Below are 24,277 nucleotides of genomic sequence, written 5' to 3'. Positions count from 1 at the left end.
TCCAGAAAAGAAATACTACGTTCGCTAATACCACGAGTAAGTTTGATTCGATCAGTTTTGCTGTTGAGAGCGTTTAGAAATTCCAAGAGGGTACCTTTGGACCCATACCAGATAGCAAAAATGTCATCAATAAAACGCTTGTACAACGTAAGGTATTGGGAGTAATATTCCACAATATCCTTCCCGCGATGAAACATAAAAGCATTAGCTACCGTAACTGCAAAAGGCGTACCCATTGCAATACCACACACTTGATGAAAAATATCCGGATTAAATTATGAAAATAGGTAATTATCATCAAAACCTAGCCTGACGAGCTGGATCAACAATGGAGTCTCGGGAACTCTTGCTTCCAGGAGAAGCAGGTCGGGCGCGATAAGTGCTTTCTTCGTATCCACGTTTGGATACAGGGATACGACATCCGCCGTGACAAGAAAGCAATCGGTATTGGGTAAAACCGTGCTCTCCAATAATTGAATAAGCTCACCCGAGTCCCTACGAACAGTAGGCATACGTATTTTAGGCTTAGTAAGCTCGCCGATAAAAATACTAATAGGCCTTTGTTATCCAAGAAAAATGTTTCACCTGCTGTTACAGTAAACCCACACTCATGGTACCCTTTCACAACACACTCTGTCAATATCACATCACGCTGTATATGCAGCAAGTCCCGGGAACAAGTCTGAAAATTGAAGGTATCCTCTTTCAAGAGTTACCGATTAAGATCGATGACAATCGATGACAATCGATGACAATCGATATAATCCATAGCAATTACGAGGACTAGGATTGTGAGTATCGATTTTCATCGATTAATTGAGATAATCGATAATAATCGATTAATTATTATTGATTATATTGATTATATCCATTGCCTTCCGATGATCGATTTTCATCGATTGGGCACGCCGGGCAAGGACCTTGGACTGCCGATCAGTAAGCTGCAATGATGCAAAATTATGGATTCCCGAGTTTCGTGGTAATAAATCGAATAGCGGTCTTTTAGCCATCTTAAACAACCATTTTTCCTTCGGAGAACGACTGTCTATTTTACGCGGCCGGAACCTTTTCCTCGAGCGTTTTTTGACGACGATCGAGGTTTCGAGGTTGGTTAGAACGCTTCGCTGATTTCGATCTGGATCTTTGGCCTTCTCGGTGCTTGCCACTGCGTTTGCCGCCAGGTTTTTTTGCCCACGAGAGACACTTTGCGATTCCCATCTGGTGGTTTCGTGGTGGCCATAGCATGAAGGGCTTCGTTTCGGACGATGTCTTTGATGGACTCCTCCGTAGGCACGAAAACCTCGTTGTCATCCATTTTTTCACTTCTGGATACCTTGGGGTTGATCTCCGTTTGAAGAGCTTTAGAAGCTCGCCAGACCGCAGTGTATTTGGTGGTCTGCTCAAAAAATGCCATGGCGACCTCATCGAGACCGCTCGCTTTTGACTCCGAGATGTCATTTGTCAGGAGCTTGAATTCCAGCGCGCTACAGTGCCATCGACGTTGATAGAAGCGGTGCGGACGGCTTCCTGATGGTCTTTGATCTCAGAGCGGAGATTCTCGATCGTAGCTGCCAACATCTTGACTTCTGCCTCGTGAACAATTTCATCGAATTTGGTTTGAAGCGTTTCCACGTTTCTGCCTTTGGCTTGGATACTAGGCTCGATTTCCGCCGCTTTCTCCTGTGCTTTCTCGAGTCCGGTCTACCTTCCTCCCCGAGAAGAGAGTTGGGGGAGGAGCGCGGGTTCCTTTCCCGAACAGCGGCTGGTAATCGAGCCTACTTGGATACTTGCGATCCTAAGGCCAGTTGGAATGGTGTCGTTGCTCAAATGCTCCTCTAGCCGCTTGACTCTGGACAAGAGGTTAGAATGGGCTTTATCGGCATCCCCTCGCAGTGGAACTATACCGGGGATTTTGTGACACGTCTGGCTGCAACGCAGGCTAATATTAATATTGCAGATATTGAAAACGGGGTTTGCTGCAGCGTACATCTTTGTCTTTGATATTGGACACCCAGTCGCGTGATCATATCGCGGGCTCAGGTTTAGAAATAATTGGTGTAAAACATTTGGTGCATTTATCTATTATTTAATAATATACATGAAAAAATTACTCGATTCTGATTGGCTGAGAGCAGTGCAGTTCAAGTGTATCAACAGTGCAAAAAGTGTAACACCGGTGCAAAAAGTGCAACACCAGTGCAAATTACATACCGTAATTCTGGATTATGAAATGTTCGAAGCCAATGATATTACGTAAAATGATGAGGAAAGTTTTTTGCGGAAACTTTGAAAAAAGTTTTCTCGAAAGAGAAAAAAATGGCTTCAAGAAAGGTCTTCCGGCACTTCCTCCACGCAAATTTTTTCGTGTTTATATCGTTAATAAGTAATCATACGGTTTTTCTCGTTCAATTTGGAATTAATTCGCACTTGTGAGTTTTTCATAAAGCTGAAATTGCACTCGCTGAAACGGCTCGTGCAATTTCAGCTTTTTGAAAAACTCACAAGTGCAAATTAATTCCAAATTGAACGAGAAAAACCGTATGATTACCTATACAAATAACGCCCCGGCCTGGTTAGCCAGAATATCACCCAGGTTTAAGCCTGAATATCACTCAAGTTAGCCTGAATGGCGCTTAGGTTAGCGTCGTTGTTGTGGTTAGCTAGCGATAATGGAAATGGAAAACATAACTTTCAAAAAGTTTCGGACGCATGAGAGCGCGCGCTAAGTAATAAAATGAACAATGATAGGGCAGATGGCCATTGCTATAGCTTTGCCTGGATTTAACGATCTTGGACGTACGGTGACCCCTATTTTTCTTTTGATAGATCATTTTCTCTACCGATTTTCTACGTTCAGCGAAAAAATGAAGGAAATCTGTCGACTAGAAGTTTGATTTTTTTTGCAAAATGCAGCATAATTTACAAGTTAATCCACACCAATAAAAAGTTAAGTTTCTACTCTATATTTAGAACGGATGTAAGCAAATCTGATTATTTAGAACAAGCAAAGAACCTAAAGCATAGACAAGCTGTAGCTAAACTACGATCAGGCAACCACAGACTTAGAATCGAAACTGGACGACACTATATCCCTAAATTACCTGAATCTCTTAGGATTTGTAAATACTGCCGCTCTAACCAAATTGAGGACGAAAACCATTTCTTATTTCATTGTGATCGTTATAAAACTAATGGCGGCGGTTTTGACGATTTTCCGAAGATTTCCGGTCACTTTCCGAAGATTTCCGAAGATTTTGCAAAATTGTTCCGAATTCCAGACGAACGCTTCCGAAAATTTTCCAAACATTTCCGAAAATTTCCGAAGATTACCGAAGATTGACGAAGACGACCGAAGAAGATCCGAAGATGTTTCGATCATACATCAACAAATTTAAGCTAGATAAAGGGACAAAAGAAAAATGTTATCAAAAAGGAATGACATCTTCACAGTGTGAAAGACAAAAATAGTATCTTCACTGCGCGCGATGAAGATATGATTTTATAGTGAAAGGAAAAATCGTGGTATTTCACTGGTGTTTATATAATAAATAGGAATACCAATATGTTGTTGTTGTTAAATTGTTGCATTGAATTCCGTTCTTTTTAGCCCTTCGTTTATCTGTACGACGGTTTCAAATGTCTCTTGAAGGGTTAAGTTTTGTGAAACCTTGGTAACATTTGGAATTATTTGCGCAACAGACCCACTTCTACAAAATATAACTAAGATCGTTTGCCTCCGTTGACTCACCTTCGATATTTTTAACTATAAACCCCTGTAAACCGTGCTGAACTACGAGCGCAAATTTTTCCAAATCAGGGTAGTTTCCACACGTTTTGTCTCTGAAACGAAGTCGGTGAACTACAATTTTTTTTGCATTTCTGACACAAGTAACTCATTATCTGACTGCAGTAAAAATTTTAAAAAAATCGACTTGAAAATTTTCGCGCGAACGTCCTTAAGCTTGAATATCACCGGCTCAGGTTGCACGAATAGCGCTCAGGTTAGCGTCGTTGGCCTGTTGCGGTTACTATCGATAATGGAAATGCGATACACTACTTTCAAAAAGTTTCGGACGTTAAAATTGCGGATAATTTTATCTCTATTCGGACAAATTTTGGAGAAACATTTCGGACACTGCTGAAACATAGCTTGCGTAAATTTTCGTCTACAAAACTCGAATAAGACTGGAAATGAAATTTATCTGCAGTGTGTTTTCAGAAAACAAACGAAAACTTTCCCCTAATCCAAGAGAGTACGTACTTTTAAGTTTTATACTGTACTGTAGTCCACTGTAACATTAACAGGAGTCCGTTACCCGTGACCGCAAATATTTCGGACGTTTACAATTTCGGTGGAATGAAAGGTCAGTCATGTCAACCTACACTTCAGGCCAAAAAAATTTCGGACGGTTTCATTTTCTGCTCTTTTTTTGTCCTCCGAATTGTTTTGCAAGTAAAAAATATCACCCATATTTATTTATTTCACTAAGCTACCTGCGATCAGGCGTTTTTTTTTCGTTGAACGGGGGAAGGGGAATTGGGAAAAAGTTCTTTTTCTTCTCCTTTTCCCGAAGATCGCAGGTTACGCGGTAAGCAGATTAGACCCTGGGTATGAGTCGCTCGCGGGTCCTCCCGCGCGTATGCCGATTCCAAGATGGCGTCGACCTTCGAGGCAACCATGTTTTATATTTTCAGAGATATTTGACGGTAGCTCTTCTTTCCAAGTTTAAATCACGAATCGTCATGCCTAAACGCAAGGTAAGGAGGTGTTTTCAGTTCAGTGGCTAGAGACGCGCCAAAGAAATGGGAATAGCATCTTAACTGAGAACATCTTTTACAACTACACGTAAGACTCAATATAACCTTAACTTAAGCTTATTATGAATGATTTTACATACCTACATAAGCTTAAATACAACTTTATTTGATAATGCAGGTTTACAGAATTGGTAAGACCTAGGTCCTGATGTGGACCTGCCTAACTACAACTACTTTGCTAATAGTAATACCGAGCCATCTCTCAACGCTTCTAAGAACGAAGCATATAGAAACAAAAGGAACCATTCAAATTCAGTGAGATACAAATGAGAGGCCTGATATTCTACAATCTAGCCCAAGGCTACGTTCGTCCACCAAAATGTACGAGGAGAACAAAACAGCAACAGTAAGAGAATACACGAGCTAATGTAGATTTAGCCAAGCCTAAAAGTAAAGAGCTTCCCATAAAATACATACGGTATCATTTTAAGACTCAACACAATTATAACCTTTAAAATATTCACTAACAAGCATTTCACCTCACCAAAATTTGGTTTGTTCAATTCATTTAATGAATTGAACAAACAAAACAAGGAAATCTCCATAAACAAAATATGCAAATCACTCTGTGCAAGTGTCAAATAGCAACTGCTGTTCACTTTTAAAGCATAAAATTCTCAATGAAAAATGACAGAATAAAAGAATGTTAAAGAAAATTTGTTGAATATCAATTGTGTAGTTCCAGATAATAGCCATACCTCCTCCATGGAAGGAAGTTTTTCTAAGACGCCCCATCCCTCTAAAAATTTTAATAAAGCTTCATACATTTCTTTAAATTAAATTCTAATCCCTTCTGTGGGGAAGAGGATGGATATTTTCTGGAACTGCTCATCATCATTCAAGGTCAGGCCAAGAAATGCATTTACAAGCCGGAAAATGCATGCAAAATTTCAAAGACATGCTTTGTTCAAGGTAATTATTCATATTAAAGCATGATTTGAGTATTATTTTTGCCAACAGCTTTGCAGTCATAGCCTTACCAGTCCTGTACCAATAATCTTAAAAGAAATTCACCAATAAGCATTTCACCAAACAGTATGAATTGAACTATCAATATGAGGTATATCGAAAAACAAAGCGTTTAGAAGGGATTAATAAGTGCTCGTGAGAATTCCATTCTGGATGATCTCAAAGCAATATGTGCAAATATGACTGATGACTGTACTCTAGATGTTGCCATGAGCACTGGAGAAGCTAGTATGATGCTATCCTGCTCAGTACTGGGCAAGGAGTAACAAGATGAGGATCAATTAAAACAAAAAATATGTGGATGAATTTAAGGGCATTCCTGACCCATCAGGTCTGATTGATATTACCATTCAGAGGGTCAACTTATTCAAATTAAGGAAGTACAGGCACAATGTGGGAGACCTGTCAGAATATTAACTTACCATAAATCCTCGAATAAGTGCCTCCCACCCTTGAATAAGCATCCCCTTCAAATAAGCGCCCCTCCTATGGGCCAAAATTTAAAATAAGCGCCCCCCTCGAATAAGCCCCCCCTCCCGTCTCCCCATTTTGTGGACGAGTAATGAGACAACAAAGGATGTTTAGTTTTTGTCATGTAGTTTTAGATTTTTTCCTTGTTTCAGTTTGTGAACACGTTAAGTTTGAAAAAAATTACAAGTGCTAATGGCGCTGCGATTTAAAGTTTAGGATCAGCTTTTTATGTCGATAAACAGCTTACGTTGTTGTTTATGTGCAGATGATGTATATAAAAAAAATGATCATGTCATGCCACAATTTGAGAAAAATTAAATAAGCGCCCCCCCCCCCCCCTTGATTAAGCGTCCCCCTCGGTTAAGCGCCCCCCTCAAATAAGCACCCCTCGTCCTCTCCTAAATTTGAAATAAGTGCCCTGGCTGCTAATTCGAGAATTTATGGTAATTATATCACCCTTAAGTCACCCTCACAGTGGCATCAGACATGTATGATGAACACACTGAAGTCATAGTTCTTTACTGGTTTTAGTATTCATCCATCTAGATCTTGCAGTTTTTTTTAGTTATTCGCATGTGTTTTTTTTTGTTTGCATGGTAAGATGGAATTGGTAGGAAAAATCAATGAGAAAATTGGTTTTGCATCCAGTTGATGTTAATTTTCTTTTGTTCTAATCAGTGTGATAGCAAATACAACACAAAGATAAGTAAAAATCAAATTGACTTTGGAAAGTTTTCTACCAAAATCAAATTTTAACTCAAACATGTGATATGTACATCTGCATGTGGCTTACTGTTATTTTATTTCCTGTTTTCCTTGGTATAATGATTACAGGTGACCCAGGATTTATCAGATGATTCAGATTTTGAAGTTGATGTAGTGGAAATCTCTGACAGCAACAGTGATGTAACAGGAAACCCTTTACCCAGTAAAAGATCATCAAGTTATTCTTGGAGAAACAAGAAAGTGCCTAAAGGTCAGTGTATAAAAAGTAAGTGGAGATGTGTTCTTGTTCTTGTTAAACTGTATTACTTTAGAATCCATTGGCATTATTATTTTAATCAGAGATTCTTTAATTGAACATTGTTTCAGAAAATTGTGTTCCTAAATTTTTGGTGTAAAAAGTGTATGAATCCTTGGTGGGATGCCATTGTCCATCACAGTGCTTGGAGTTGCTGCATTTTGTTAGGTTTGCTTTTGGGCTGAGAGGGCACTGTGAGAATAATGTTATTTGTTCAAGAGCACAACACAATGACCCCAGCCAGCACTTGAACCTGAGGGCCTGTAGAGTGGCCCTGCATGGAATGCAAAGAATATCAGTTTTTCAGCTTCCCAGTGGTCAAACTGTAAACAAAAGTTGACATACTAACCAGATAGTTGTTTTCAATAGCCTGAAAAACACTGACATTTGTTTCTGCATTGCCAGCAAAAAGAAGAACCACTCGACTCAATACAAGAAGTGGTTCAGAAGACAACCAACAAGATTGTGTCATTTGTCATGGCTTTGAGGATGATCAGGAGTTCTTACAATGTTCAAATTGTAAAACAATTGGTAAGAATCGTCAAAGTAAAAATGTGTATCCAGCAGCTAGAAATTCTTCAAATGTTCTATTCAGTGCTCCCTGACACTCCTAGATATCTGAAGAATATCTCTTAGGCTGTATGTAAAACATTCCAGCAGAATTAAATGTACATGTACATGACTTGTACAAGAATTACTTTGTAATATTTTGTTTTCAAGTATCGTTTCCAGTAAAGGCTTTCAAGTTTCACTCTAAGCTCAATTTCTTGCTGTATTTTTAGTGCATTGGAAGAAAATGCCGACATACAAAACAGCTGGAAATTGATCTCAGGTTCATACAAGGTTCTTAAAAAGTCCATGATACAAAAGAGAGCTACAGTGTAGACCTTGAATATTGAAATACATTTTTGTCAAACCAGCAGCCAAGAATAATCAGAAATGAATATTTTAAAGTTGCAATGTGGTTTTTTGTGACATGTATTTCTTGCTCATATTAAATGTACATGATTGCACAAGATTTTTGAGGCCTGTTTTTAACGCAATGCAGGTGATGTTTGTTGCCCAACTCAGTGCAATTTCTGTTACCTTGAAATTGCAAATTCAAAATTCTGCGTGTAAACCAGCTGCGATTTCAGTACAATTGTAATGTGATTTATAAATCACTGTGAAATGGCAGGAGCTTTCAACATGCTCAAAACCTGATGCAATTTTTGCAGTGATTTCTTGTTAAAAAAGTGACAACCATGTACCTGGAAGGACCCCATCAGGAGGTTTTTGTGATGCAAAAGATGAATGAGGATATAAAACAAACTAGAAACTGCTGTGGACATACATAAGGAACTTCTAATTGAGAAATGGCCGAGATGCCGTTGCTTGTTCCAGAGCGACTCCATTGATTAAAGGGGGAGAGACAAAGAGCTGCAGGTATGGAGGAAATTCAGAGAAGACCATTTTGAGGAGACTTGCACCTGGTATATTGTCAGTGAACTCTGACGACAGCAGTGGCAATGTACAAACAAGCAGCAGCAAAGTCTTCCTCTAGAACCATATAGTACATTACCAAGCAGTTCACAAAAGCAAAAAAAGAGTAAAATCTGAGAGACAACAAACTTTTCATGATGCCATTATAACCAAAGCATGTGTGCCTGCTCTGTGGCAAACCTGCTCATCAAAGTTACCATGTTTTGTAAGTAAGTTGAAATTATCCAATTACGGCAAGAAATTGCAGCTGGTGACTATTTACACACGCAATATTGAATTTGCAATTATGAAGAAACAAAATTTCATTGAGTGACCTTTTTAGAGTTAAATTTCATTGTGATGACTGCCGATCGCAGTGCAGTTGTCACGCTATCTAGTACAGTGTAAATAACAAATGTGGAAAAGTTTTTTTATCTTGTGTCTGTTCAATTTTCAATTGTTAATTTGGTTTAAACTAGGACACAGATCATGTTTGAACCTATCCAGCACTACCTGTCCCAGGTTGGAAAGTTCTTTGTGGCAATGTAAAGAGTGTAAATTGTGTTATATATGCAAGGTAGCTGAAAGTGAGGTAAGCTCTAATTCTATGTCTTTCTTGTCTTTTGCATCAAACAAGCTATCAGCTGAATCAATCAACTGTCAGTTAAAATTCTGTTACATGTAGTTTGAGAAATTGATGCTTGGTAAAGACTTGATGAATAGATCCTGCATAAACCTGTGGTCAAACTATGAGAAATTGGTTTAATTAAAGTATAATTGATTAAGTTAACTTGGTACTAAATATGCTTACACAAACTACATGTTACCACTCAGCAAAGGCAAGGGTTTCACTAAGGTTCTGGACAAGAAGGCAATATTATTGGTTTTCAAAGGCAGGCAAATATTTTTGAACTGACCTCCTTTATTAGAAAACTTCTGTGACGATTTGTCACACTAGGCTGAGGAACAATGGTCTCACAGTCAGTCAATTTACCAGGTGTGTGGTCCTAAATGGAAGGAGAACACTATATAACAACTGGTGAGGGTCTATAGCAACTTCATGTAACAGCACAAAGTGTAGTATCCAACCATACACCACAATACAGCCTGATAAAACACTATACACCCCTCTACATGAAACTCCTGTAAAGGTTTGGGCAATTTTCAACCAAATTCAGTTCAATTATTAAATATTAATAAAAGCTGAGATATTAATGTACTTTGAACAAAGATAGAAATGACAAATTGAAAATAGAAATCTCAAGTAACATTGTAATAAAAAATGAAGTAGCTATTGAAGGGTAGCAAAAAAGTGTAGGAGCCATCACAAATCAGAAAGTTGGCATATTTTATTACTTGGCTTGGTGCTGTGTTGTGCTACATGTTGAAGTTATTTCTCTATTCTACATGTCTTGTATTATATAGGTCATGTATCTGATGTCACCAAATTTTAGCTTCACTTAGTCAGCTTTGACATAAGGTAGTTTTACCTGAGCTTGTAGTAATTATTGCCTTGATCATGTGTGTGTAGGTGGAACTTGAAATGTGTGACAGCTGTGACAGAGGATTCCACTCCCCATGTGTTTCTCAACAAGTGTCAGTGCAACGCATCAGTATGTGTCCTGACTGTGCATCAGTAAACCCTAACACCATGCAATTAGCTAACACTATTGAAACTTGTGCAGTTAAGAAAAAGCGAGGGAGACCAAGGAGAGTCCAAACACCATCGGAAATATCTCAAACTGACTATGAATCAGAAAGTTCACCTGGCACTGTTTACACACCCAACACTGATCCTAAAGAAAGACAAATTGTTAAAAGAAGGAAGAAATGTCCCACGCCTGGATGTGATGGGAGAGGGCACATGACAGGCAGATTTGAAATGCATCATACTATATCTGGCTGTCCAAAGTATCACAATATGACACCACAAGAGTGCAAGGTTAGGATGCAATTAAAATTACCTACTATATTGATGTAAATTATATTCCTTCTCCCTGGCTGTGAAATGTTTATTTTGAAAGAAGTTGAGACCATTCATTTCTTTCCACCAAAATAAAAACATGTATCTGCTTAGAGAGACATGTAGAAAGAACGTGCAGCAATACTTAGTGCAGTTATTATGATTAAAATGTACCCCTGATTGTTATCAATAGCCATTTACCATACAATACAGATGTATATTTTATGTGAAATATTTATTTCCTGTTCTGTCAGCTAAAGATAATTGTGGATATTTTGTCACCTGTTGGGCACAATAGCGTAGCCTTGGGTTATTATTTTTGTCATCTGTCAAATGTGGCAGCTTAGCATCAAAGTTGTTTTTGTTTTGACCACATTTTTGTGTATGAAATAAGGAAAGTAACTGAGGATGTTGATGTGGAAAATACGAAAAAAAAGTTTGAAACTAACCAGGGCAGTTTAAAAAAATATATGTGTATGTGTAGACTAAAATGATCAGAAAAAGTTAAAGGAAGACAAATGTTTTAGCTGCGAATGAAGTCTCCAGTGGTGAGACTAAATTGGTTCACTCAGAACTGAATGTAAGTTATGTTCAAAAGGTTTTTTGTAACAATTTATAATAGAGCAATTGTTTAAGTCTGTTTTGTTTGTTTTTTTGATATCTGGGAATAAGCAAGGTAAGCACTATGTGCCTCAGCCCCATTGTCCACCAACTGTCTGTCCAGAAATGTACGTAGCAATTAAATTTGCAGATTTGAGAAAATTTTGTCAAACTGAGTGAATGTTCATTAATTTGATAATTTTGGCAAATTTAAGTCAAATTTCTCTGTCAACTCAATACATGGCCGGCAACTGTGAAATTGTCAAATTTGTGCAATTCTACATGGTGTACCCCGAGCTGTGCTGTCATATTTTTTATGTACATTGTGCAACATTTTTGTACAAGGGTAATAAGCTCATGATTTATGAGAATGCTTAAACTATTATTGTGCGGCCAACAGGAGAAGGCAAAAGAAAGAGAGAAGGACCTGACAGTTTCTTCTGAGCAAACAAGTGTGAAATCAAGCAGATCACCCAACAAGATGGAGCAGCCCAAGAAGACATTAAGAAGCAAAGTCAGTTGATAAGTATCCTTCAAGTGTGAACTTAAGATATGAGTGCAGATAAACACATTTCTTAGTTTAGGCTATACATCAACTGAAGGATGTGCTAAAATAGAGGAGCATGTGAATAAAAACAGCTTAAAATGTGAGCCTCAGTAACAATAATGCTAATATTGGAGGCGATGTTTATCCTCTTCTGTACAAATAAAGCTATATTGGAACGTCACAAAACTACCCATTGTACAAAAGTTACGACATACAACAACCCTCAACCCTAAAAATGTTTAATGATAATGTGAAAAGAAATATAAGGAGTAACGTAATTCAATGTTTCAATGTATCCAACATCATTAGCAAGAATAAAAAGTGTTCAATGTCAAAGTTGTTAAAAGAGTTGAGTTATGAATATTATTAGGTGGCATTTCTGTGTGCGTGATAATTATGCTAATGGCTAACTTCACATGAATCGAGTTCCACTGCACGTTCAATGATGGTTTGAGATCTTGTATATTTTCAATTGATATTTATTCTTGATAATGATGTTGGATATGTACATCAAAATGTCAAATTACGTTCCTTACATTTCTTGTTAAATGCTTCAACAAGCAACTGACCATTTGATGATGTGAAAGCTGCTTGTAATTAATGTAATCCCTCCAAAAATATTTAAGTACAGTTGATATACCTAAACGACTCCATCACATTTCCCAAAAGTTCCTATTGAGCGCTCTTGGAAGTGGGCATGTCTAAAACATAAAATGGTGAAATGACGAAATGGCACTAAATAATGTGTGATACAGTCAACTCATACAATCATTGAGAGCTAACCACCTTCAAATCAGTGATATTTTAGGCTAACCTGAGCACTATTTAGGCTAACTGGAGTGCTATTTAAGCTAACTGTTGTGACATTTGGTCATTTCCTCATTTTGTGTTTTAAACATGCCATTCGACATCAAGACTGATTCCTTCTGACTATTTAGCTGTAATAAATATAGCTTTTTTGTGGTTGCAGGTTCAGCTGTCCTTTATGCCAGAAAAGATCCGTGCAGCTGTAACAAGCAAGGAAATTACTCCAGAGGAACACAGTCTGCAGAAAGGCAATGACAGAAAGATGAGCAAGTTATCTAGTGAAAATCTTCACAACGTGCCAGGTCATCCCTGTGAATCGGATACAAATGGTGCTTCAGCTGTTGAACATCTGGATGAAGAAGCTCTCAAAGACATAGCGACAGAAACTGATTTCAAATTGTTCAAAGAGGCTTGGAAAAGATCTATAGATGCTAATGAAGAGGTAAAGAACATGATTTCTGAAATTTCTTTTCGAAGAAATAATGAATAAATGTGGGAAAGAACAAGAAGAGATCCAGATCATGTCAAAATGTGACCCATGTGTGGATGTTTCTGTTGGCAGCACTCTACCAAGATCAAATCTCAATGTTCAAATCTTTAGAATGCTGTAGGTAGTGCTTTTGAGTTGGTAATTTATTGCTTTGTGAAACCTTTAATGGCTGTGTAAACTGACAACACATTCTGAGGGAATTGACCAAAAAGTTTTCAAAAAAGTAAATGCCAGGGAGAAGAAGGGATAAGTATTCTTAGATTTAACTGATGCCTTATACATAGTATGCCAAGTCAAATCTACATTTGTACAGTTGATCAGTTCATCATGTGTTATATACATAGTATGTTTTACATGTAAATATCTTTTGCTGTAGGAACTGCTGCCATTAAATGGTAGATCTGGAAGCCGTTCTATTGTGTTTGGTTCTTTTGAGATAGATACTTGGTACTCCTCTCCTTATCCTGAGGAATTCCAACGACTGCGAAAAATATACATCTGTGAATTCTGTCTCAAATATATGAAGAGTCAAACAGTTCTTAGGAGACATGTGGTAAGTGTATTTAAATTTGTCAGTGGTAAATGCCCCTTTGTTGATGTAAATAGCTAGGACAGATGTGAAATATCTATTATGGAAATTATTTGGTAATGAATTTCCACTGAAATACAACTGTTAATTTTCCGACACATTTTCCCTGTTCAGCCATTGTCTGCAGTAGATATAAGAATGTTTTCTTGCATCTTGTCCTTGTACAGCAATGCAAGAGTTCATTAAGCCTCACAGCTAGGGGGTAGCGAATGTCATAGTCTATGCACAGGATGTTGCAAGCACTTGTACATAATAACCAACCCCACCCCCCTGGTCAGTGCTGTATGATAATTTTGTCATTCTTGTAGGACAACCTAAACTTTGGTCCTTAATTAATTTCTGGTCCTCAACTAAGTATGAACATTAAGCAATAAAACCTTACTAGTTAACTTTGTACACTAGTATTTTTTGGAATAAATTTTTCAAGAATTACATGTTAAGTCATACTTACATTATTGTCAGAATTTCATGTCAGTTTTACACTTTACATTGCCAGTAACATAAACTCTTACATGATGTGTGGATTTCTATATTTGAAGTCAGTAGCCACATGTATTTCAGCTATCCCCCCTCCTATCCTTGAGACAAGACTTCTTGTAAAATTTTCCTTTTGCAGAGCACAAGAGCCATCTTTGTTTAGGGAGGTGCCAGGGGATGGGAGATGGTTGCAGGAGGATTTAATCTTGCACTCCTTTGTATAGATTTACTAGGATAAGCAAATGTTTGACATGTCAAGCTTGTCATTTGTTTTCGTAGGCTAAATGCCACAGTAGATATCCACCAGGAGATGAAATATACCGAAAGAATGGCCTTTCTATATTTGAAGTGGATGGAAAAAACCACAAGGTCAGTCACCAAATTATGACTCGAACTATGTGAGTGCTAAATGTTTCTGTAAAAAATGTATCACACAATGTAAAGGCAAGTTACCTTCGTCTAACTCCTTGTGCCAGATTGGCACATAAGGCCTCCACATTCACTTTCCATTGACTCTTGTCTTGTGCTGCAGCATGCACCCCACTCCAGGACTGCAAGCTCTCTCTCCCTTTTCTACTGTACGCTGCCTTGTTGTTTTTGGCTGACCTCTTTCTCTTTCCCTCGGAGGCCCTTTCAGGGCTGTAATACTATGATTTTCAGGTTGTTGTTGGGAGGTGTCTAAGGAATTGTGATCTTCTCCTTCTTACATCTTAAGGACGTTTGTGCGAAAATGTTGTACTCAATAGATTGTCTTCAAACTTCTACTGTTGACAGATAATGAATTACTTGTTTCAGAAATGATAAAAAAAAAAAAAAAATTGGGGGTCATGGACTTCATTTCAGAGATAAAGCGTGTGGAAAACTAGTCTGATTTTGAAAAATTGGTATGCATAAATCAGCATGGTCTCCAGGGTTTTTAGCTTAAAATAACAAAGATGAATCAACGGAGACAAACTATCCTAGTAATGTTTTGTATAAGTGAATCCCTTGTGTTAATCCAAATGTTGCCGACATTTTCAGAAAACTATCATTGCTCATTTTATTACTTATAGCATGCACTCGATGCATGACGTGGTGAGTGAAGATAAAGATGCACAGAAACAATTAGTGTGAACGTCCTTAAATCCCGCTTAATCCTTTCAAGTAGCTCTCGATAACTGATCTTGTCTTGCCATTATTTTTATCTTCATTGTTCTTCACAGGTGTAAAGGCAAATTAATGGATATTAACATTGATTGCATTTAGCTACAATGATGCCTTGGGACTCAGGCCTTTTATTTTGTTTCTGCTGGTTAGGTTTACTGCCAAAACTTGTGTTTATTGGCCAAGTTATTTCTTAATCACAAGACTCTTTACTATGATGTGGAACCTTTCCTGTTTTATGTCATGACGGTAGCAGACTCAACAGGCTGTCACATGATTGGTTACTTTTCAAAGGTAAGACACATATTTATATATTTTTTGCAGAAAACTGTGCAACAGTAAAGGATGCTGAGTGAAGGGGCGGGGTGGATTTGTAGAATACCATTGAATTCTTTTTCAAAAAGGTGTTTTACAATAACTGCAGAAATTCTTTCGTAGCCATAGTCTGCAGATCCACTTTAACAAAGTGATGACAAAATTCATGATCAATAACAAAACAGGCGCATGAAAAACTGATGTCATTTGTTAATTTTAACACAAATGTGTAAAAAAGTCTGTATCTCTGTTAGCTTCATTATGAATTTCATAATTCTATACAATATGTTATGTTGCTAAAGTGCAGTGAAGGAATGTATGGAATCCTTTACCAGTCTGGTGCACAGCACAACTATGCAGACACAGCTTAGCTTAATATCTTATTGATTTATTAACTTGGTGTTTTGATGTTTTTGGTTTTCTTCACTTCAAGGAAAAGAAGTCCTTTTTGAACTACAATGTATCATGTATACTTACCCTGCCAGTATACATGAAACAAGGATATGGAAAAATGCTGATTGATTTTAGTAAGTCACTTAAATTTACATTGTTTGTAATATCTATTCCTTGCTATAGATTGACATATGCAGTTGTGCATGTACAGTCAAACACACACAGAAAACCAATTACGGTGCCAGCATTATTACATGATTACTCATCTGCTCTATAATCATTATCATTATTATCACTCAATGGACCAATCACTCCAGGGGCCTGTTTCTCAAAGGTCCCAAAAAGTTTTTGCACTTGGAAAGCCATGGCAAAATCTCAAACCTTATGATTACAGAGCTGTTTTATTCACATATTCTTAATATGAACAGAGGTTCTCTTCATACAAGGAGTTTCAAGCATATACACCTCTCGGTTTTTACATACAGATTATCTAAAAATGGCTTTGTGGGCCTGAAAATTTTCCGGGGCTTTCAAGAAATGGGCCCTAGGCCAGAACAAGTTAGTTGACTGTACATGTTTTGGACCTTCTTGGCATGTACATGTACATGTAGTATTGTTGTTGTTATCTGCTTTTGTTTTCTTTGTAAATTCTTTTGCTTTGCTGCTTTCTATACATATCTACAGTTAAACCTCCAATAACTTAAATGTCCACCGCTATACCAGCCACCAGGGTTTTTTCTTTGACTCTACACCCATTCCCACACTTAACCGGACTGTTGAGCGTAATAAGATTACTTTCATCTTTAGAGGAGATTATGCAAATTACGCGTTGTTAGAATTTTTTAACAACTGTTAATGACTGCCACTTGTCCAATGCTTTTCTTGTGTCAAGCTCAAGTATTACTTTCTTTAAGTTCATTATCAGTCTGTTAGTGGTCTTCAGTTTTGATATAACTTTATGCAAAGAAACCAGCTAGGTTATTTTCTCTGCACTCTTATTTCCTCCATACATCAGTATTCTACTGTCATTTTTTTGTGTTGCCATTGCTAAAACATTCAGCATCATAGACTGCACTTGCTTTGTCGTGTTTCCGTTTTTCAGGTTATCTCCTATCAAAAGTGGAAGGAAAAGTTGGTTCACCCGAGAAGCCTCTATCAGATCTTGGACTGATTAGTTATCGCAGTTATTGGAAGAGCATTTTGCTTAAATATCTCAAGAATTTTGGGTTTGACAGGATCTCCATTAAAGGTAAGGGGTATATCTTAGTGTTACAGAAATCAATGTTGGTTAGCTATACGAGAAATTCTGTTTTGGGGTGGGTGTTGTGTAGTATTTTTTGAATCATGTGTTTTAACACAATTAAAATTGCTCTTTCTGTAACACCAAGAAACTTCTTAAATGAATAGACGTGTCGGAGATTCATTTGCGTTCCAACAGATCTTGTGTTCATTTGCCTTTAGTTAATAAATTGGTAGAACGTCTATCCCAGTTAGTACTGCAAAATCGTTGCTGAACTGTTTTTGTCGCGAGAGTGGCCTCATGATTTTCTTAATGTTTATGTTCATGGCAGAGAGACATCGGTAAAACTTTCCATTTTCTCAAAATTTATGCATCTTAAAGACTTAGCAAGAATTTCAAATTGACTCGTTTTGCTTTTGACGTACGTCATTCATTTGAAGCCGGTCATTCATTTGAAGCCCTTCCACGTGACTTGAAATGGTTTCACGTGCCTGTCAGACACCTAAAAGACAAAATAAAAACCCGACTTAGGCTAACCACTTCTTGTCAGTCCGAACTGTAGGTTATGGATCCTCATTTTTCCCTGTTTCATTTTTTTTTGTCTTGCGCTTCTTGTTTGAGGCCGTAAATTGAAGGGGAAAAACTTGGTCCATAACTTAGAGCACGGAACTTGAATTTGTTTTGTGAGAGGTATTTCCTTGCTAGTAGGGAGGTCCCTATGGAGAAAAATTGCACCCTGCACCCAAGACACGGCTTTTAACTTGGAAATTTTCCAAGTTGTTGGTGTGGAGTGGTGGTCCTTCACTCCGCCACTTCTTTTTAAACATTTCGACCACCCCCCGGGGGGGGGGGGGACTCCCATATGAAAGGGTCGGGGATGGTCGTTGGAAAATTTGAATTAAATCCCCAAAGAAGCTTTATTTGATTACTAAAAGATACCACTTAAAACGGAATGGGTTGAATTACCAGCAGCTGTTCAGGAGAGGAGGCCGCTCTAGTAGACTAGATTCGAGAGACCTTCGGAAATCAAGCCTAAAAACGGAAATAAGAGCATTTTTTACAGTGCGTTTACTGACACCGGGGCCACCCATACATTGAAAACCAATCAGATGGTAGAACTGAAACAGTAGATTCCAACATTTTCAAATCCAACCAAACAAATGTCCGTATCAAAACAATGAAATCTCAACTTGTTCATTGTGATGACCTGTGTCATGTTGGCTATAGTCGAGAGGTAGAAGTTGAAACGATTTTTCGATTGTAAGGAAAAGAATTATTGTTTTTTCTTGGCGATTTGATGGTAAGGAAAAGTCTTCACGGTTTTTTTTTCACAAACCTACGGGATACTAGGGGCTAGCATATTGTGAGTTCGAAAATAATCAAGATCGGTTGATTAAAAGCTCCAGAAAATTTTTTTCAACACAAGAAATGGAAAGACAAACGCTACTTTTCCGTAAATGATTTCTTGACATAAATGTATGCGTTAAAAAAACAGTGACAAAGAGAAGAAAAAAGAAATTCGAACTTGCAAAGAAACTTTGTTATCTACGAAATTCGAACTTGCTTATTCCTGCGTTGAAGGGAAATGATTATCTTAGTGCGCCACTTGTATTAGCGTGAAAATGTTAATAACATACGTACGTATGTACTAAAACGCTCGAGTCAAAGCCAAGATAGCCGTGATTAATATTTTAAGACGAGAATCGGACAGGGGAATTGAGGAAAGACCAAACTGTGCGTTTCGCTTATAACTTTTCGGTAATGTAAATAAATCTGGAGATGGCGAGATGATGTGAACGAATAGTTGATGAAAAGAAGAGAGAGACATTACACAGGGCTGGGAATTCTGAATGCGCTGATATTGCCTTGGAAAGGAAAAAAAAAAGAAAAAGAAAAGAAAAGAGAAAACATTACAACACGGGGTATTCGTATTTGGTCACACACTTAACCCCGCCGAACAGGGCTTCACTTTGTAGATCGGACGAGACGCGGTGCTGTCCTTGCGAGATGATAGTGATTCCATGCTAAACACCATAGTTTATTTCGAAGATCTCTCAAATTTTGAAGCCCATACTTGAAATATTGACCCCAGGACCCACGATCGTATATATTTTTTTGTCTTTTATTAATTTTTATTCATTTCAAGTTACTTACAATTTTTTAGAACCAAACAGAATTCATAATCAAACAGACACGGTACATGATACATTTACATACACACACACTCCTCAGTTCCTCTTAACTCTCTTCTACTTTTAGATATAATACTAGTGCGGCGCAGCCACAACACGAGATTTTATGTCAATCTTATTGTTTTTGTACTTGCCCTCACTTCATATACGATCGTAAATGCCTAACTGAAGTTCAGATTGGTATCAAAGATATAGAAATCATACACAACTTTATATCGATGGAGCGGTCAAACTTCACCATACAGGGCAATGGATGGGCTAAGCCAAAGACGAAGAAACCGTCAGAGCGTAAATGTAAGGGAAGGAAATCACTTGCATTGACTTGTGTATATTGGCGGGGAACATAAAGAACAAAAAAATGTAATGAAAATAGGAAAGGAGATGAGAACTCGAAATACAGGGATTTTATCACTTGGTCACGCGTTCAGTAAACTTAGCTTTGGTGATTGGACAACAAGCGGTACTTTCTTTGTGGTAACGGTCTCGGACAAGGATTCGCGGTGTGACGTTTCCTTCTGTATTCTCTTACAGTTGCGTTTTGCACTATTTCTTAACATTGCCAGTGGGCTGCGACTTAAGTTTGGTGGCGTCACAATTTCCACTGTTTACAGATGATCCATTTTCCAAGTGGAGTGGCTCATAACCACTTTGATTCCGTTTTATACAGAACTTCCGGCCGGCAAACACATGTGACGAGAAAAAAGATTGCGAGATTGTAGAAATTCAAAGAAGGAAAATTTAAAACCCTGCGGCACTTTTCATTTTGTATTAAAAAGAATGCTGGCCTGTGTAATGTCATGTTTTGTCAGCAACGAACTTATCAACATGTTTCAGTCTTTGTCTTGCTATGGCTCTGTTCGTTAGTTTTTTATTTTGTCCGATATAACATACGCTCTGATTGGGTATTTTAGGTAAGATTATTTGGTAATGCCCGTGAGTTATTGTTTATGCCCTACTAAAAAGATAACAAAATAAAGTTTGTAGTTGTTATGCTTAAAACACTTGCTCCAAGACCTCACCATTATAACGATGAAAACCATGTCACAAGATCTGAATAACGGTATGTACATTTAAAACTAAAAAATGAAGGTAAGTTTGAAATTAAGTAGCGATTCATTTGATAACACTTCTTGCTATTTTCCCAGACATCAGCCAGGAAACAGCACTTCATCCAAGTGACATTATCAGCACTCTACAGTATTTGGGTATTCTGAAGTACTGGAAAGGAAAACACGTCATTTTAAGAGCCACGGTGAGTGTCACTAAGTGCAAAGAAATGTCTATAATGTAAAGAAAATTTATTATCTTGTACATGCTAATGGCAGATAACCTAGTTTCTTAGTCAATGGGTGGGGCTTTTAAAATTGAAATTGCAGTCAGAAAATAGGCTCAAATATCAGCTGCTTTTAAGTAAGTGGCACAGAATTCGAGGCAGGGGCGCAACTGAACCTAGTGGGAATGCTAGAATATCATGACAAATTATAGTTGCAACTTGGCAGCGCATTTTGCAGATGTATTATTTGGATACAATACTTCCAATGGGTCTGCTGACAATGTAGATTTTAAGGCTTGGCTATGCCAAGATGTAGCATTATAAATTATGTTGTATGGTGATGGTTTTCATTCCGATCCACGCAGAACTGTACATTCTACCATTTCATCCGTCAATTTACAACTTGTTTTAGCAGTGTTGGCCAATCCTTTAGCTGTAAGTAGATTTTTGCACATAAAGTAACATGTATTATTTCCTTAATTCAGGATCTATTTGATGACTACGAGAAGAAGGCTTTATCTAGGCCTGCCAGCTATCAGGAGATTGATCCCACGTGTCTATCGTGGGTCCCAAGAACTATTCAAGATGAAAAAACATAGTATGGCCACCCTTAGGGTTGACTGACAAGTAGAGCAGAACGACGTGTACTAAAACACAAAGTTTACAAGATCGTCTTAGTCCCTCTGATGGAGATAACGATTGTTGCTCCCTTACAAAGGCAGCAATCCTCATGGGAAGTCTTGGGACGCTTCATCTTTTACCAATAAATCTTTGTCTTCACCTCCCCCTCACAGACCAACTCAGTGCTGACGTTGATCCATACAACAGGCCCCATGTTCTCCTTTCCTTTTTTTTTTTGGGGGGGGGGGGGGAGGGGGGTCGAAGAGGGGGGCAAAACGTAGATCACTTGTTGGCATTTTGTCGAGTCTTGAAGTTATCAATGTGCTGAGAATGGTGTAAATTCTTTAAATTAACTTCTTGATCCGTTCATGGTTAATATGTTTTATCTTGTGATGCTTTAGGATCTTAACCTTCCACTGACAGAACGGTGAAAAAGAAGAAAGTGAAGTCACCAGATTTGATAAGCATGATTTCATAAAACTTTGTGTCTGAGAAAGACTGTCAATTTGTAAAGAACTAGTCTAACTGTGAGAGGGGCTTTTAGAACAGTCCTAAGGCAGAGTCGCGCTCAAGCTTTAAAGAAATACAACCTCCTGGACCCTTAGATGTTTGCCACACTCGCAAAATAATCTTAAGCTTGATGTAGAGGAAATACTCAAAGTAAGCGGTTGAGGACTGCCAACTTGAAGCCCTGCACTTAAAACACAGAATTCATTAAGTAAAAATGAACCTCGTTGTCTGTTCACTGGTTGTTTTATTTATTTGCTGGCTTTTTTAAATTTTAAACGATACACATTTGAAAATGTAGCGAACTCATGACCAGTACTTAATCTTATCCAATACTATCTTACCCATTACCGTATTACATTATGTTAGCATAGAAACAATTACAAAAATTACACATACTCAATTCCAAAGTTGAAACGTCTGGTGTTTAGGAACAAGACTTATCCTTGTGTACTCATCAGTTCATGGTTTTTGGTCAGATTGCACCCATCTGACTCATGAAACTGGGTCAGTTGAAAAATGACACATTTTATTTATACCACAATTAAAGGCATTTAATTTGACTGTTAATGGCACTAAGGACAGTTTTGCTCCTACTTTGCCTTGCTTTTCACCAACCACTGTAACAGCAAAATCATTTGACTTAAAATGATCAGTAACCTATCAAGTATATCTGAAAGGTCAAATAAGGCAAACGCCACTAAATGACTAGTTACATCCGGTCCTATTTCCCACGCTGGGAAAAGAACCTCAACAGTGATGGCTGAATAAGGAAAAGAGTGGATACACTGTACCGGTAACTCAAGTCAAGAGAGGATGAAGGCTAAGAGAGTAAATCCCCCATATAGGTCCTATTTCCAAGGTAATCCCTCTAAAGGTATTTTTAAGTCACTCCTAGTTCAAGAAATCCCAAGAGGGTCTAAAAATTGTCAATCCCGTTACGCTGATTTTTCTGATTTGGACAGCCCAAGCTGCTTTACGTGCGTTTTTCTTACTCCCCAAAAACATCAATGCAGCATGCGTTGTAACAGGAACTGGGTACCATTTCTAAACTAACTTAAGAGGGATTACCGTGGGAATAAGGCCTAGCTACATGTGGATTAATAGACCAATTTCGATATATTAAAATTCAGCCTAACACAATAGACCTCAGCACGAGGCTCTGGGGAATAAACCCCACAAACTCTGTAGTTATTCCCCAGAGCCTCGCACTGAGGTCTATTGTTTTAGGCTGAATTTTAATATATCGAAATTGGTCTATTCTCTTACCCTTCATTCTCTCTCGAGTAAGTACTATCACTTGTCCATGATTTGCTCTATGGTTTCGAATAAAATAACGTCTTCCTTTCCTGTCACTGATACTGTCTTTGATTCTTGAGAAATTTGAAATTCATCAAAATCTAGATAAGGCAGAAGTTGCAACTTGACAGCCTGACAAATGTTATCTAAGTGCCTATATACACTGATGCTTCACTGTGCATTTAATATACAGAGTTTGCTTTCCACTTAACAGTGGTTAACATAATATACAAAATCAACTTCAATGTAAAATGATCATCAGTTTTATTTTAGGATGAAATATTGGATATTCCTTGGCACTTAACAGCCCTGTCTTGACTTTCCTGTTTTGACTGTCTTGTTCTTTCTCAGACCCACAAGTTTAACTCGGCCGTCTATCTTCATGTACTGAAACAAGGAAAAAATCATTGATACCTAAAAATTGTAGACCAGCGATTCATGAGTTCTAGTCAAAGCCATGCAGAACTGATCATGCATGTGTGTTCACTGCTAAAACTGTTCCAAAAGTGCATCTAACTACTTCAATATAGTATTCATGACTAGATACACAATTTGGTGTTAAAGTATAGCAGACAAATCCAGGCCATCACTGTTTAGGGCACTGCCAATGGAAGTAACTGTACGATGATGACCACTCGCAAGCGAAAACAATTCTCTGGGGATGTTCACGTCTTGAGTGCATCACTGGATTATGACGCACGCTTACCTATATGCCGAGTTTGATAGCTTGGATTTGTTGGCTATTTTACAAAGTCCAAAGATGTACGCTTATGACGTGAGCAATTTCTATTGCCATTGTTATAAAGCAATTTTAGCTGTGCAACATCGAGCCATGTTGCACATGGGGAGCCTGGAAAGCAATCAAAAAACTTGTCTCAGGACGCTTACGCTTCTTTCGTGATTTCCAAACTTCCCACATGCATTATGAATCAGTAATGCACACGAAGTGTGAATCAAATTGTTAAATTACATGTACTCTTTAGTCCAAAACATGTATTATATAGCCTGCAAACGAATTCCAATTTTTGTACGTAAGTTTAATCTGTCATTGCATTGGTCTGGCACCCATACCCCTCTGCAG

General features: G+C 37.9%; 2 protein-coding genes across 6 annotated transcripts in view; one reads left to right on the top strand and one right to left on the bottom strand.

Moving 5' to 3' along the window:
* The first annotated feature begins 4,560 nt into the window (after positions 1-4,560).
* On the top strand, positions 4,561-22,135 carry LOC110049641 (histone acetyltransferase KAT7-like). Of its 2 annotated transcripts, none has more exons than XM_089293966.1 (14): positions 4,561-4,758; positions 7,093-7,249; positions 7,685-7,810; positions 9,220-9,332; positions 10,272-10,682; positions 11,704-11,817; positions 12,821-13,099; positions 13,524-13,700; positions 14,493-14,582; positions 15,510-15,650; positions 16,105-16,198; positions 17,167-17,313; positions 20,642-20,748; positions 21,255-22,135. In XM_089293966.1, the coding sequence occupies exons 1-14, from the start codon at positions 4,612-4,614 to the stop codon at positions 21,366-21,368; spliced, it is 2,217 nt and encodes a 738-aa protein (XP_089150092.1). In that variant the 5' UTR covers positions 4,561-4,611; the 3' UTR covers positions 21,369-22,135. The 2 variants fall into 2 exon arrangements, with proteins under 2 accessions (XP_089150092.1, XP_089150093.1); XM_089293967.1 differs by having other exon boundaries at positions 4,564-4,758; positions 7,093-7,234.
* Positions 22,125-24,277, bottom strand: part of LOC110049638 (cysteine-rich motor neuron 1 protein-like) — a 70,333-nt gene continuing 68,180 nt past the window's right edge. For all 4 annotated transcript variants that reach the window (XM_020755442.2, XM_020755443.2, XM_020755444.2 and 1 more), the window contains one exon: positions 22,125-23,583. In XM_020755442.2, the coding sequence (XP_020611101.2) occupies positions 23,558-23,583 (26 nt within the window). In that variant the 3' untranslated portion in view covers positions 22,125-23,557. The remainder of the gene's footprint in view (positions 23,584-24,277) is intronic.

The sequence above is a fragment of the Orbicella faveolata genome, unplaced genomic scaffold, assembly GCF_042242905.1.
Source record: "Orbicella faveolata isolate gen_17 unplaced genomic scaffold, um_ofav_v1 contig_25, whole genome shotgun sequence".
In the NCBI taxonomy this organism is placed as follows: Eukaryota; Metazoa; Cnidaria; class Anthozoa; order Scleractinia; family Merulinidae; genus Orbicella; species Orbicella faveolata.
Note: the sequence above shows the minus strand (reverse complement) of the source record. Positions and strands in the feature narration are given on the sequence as shown.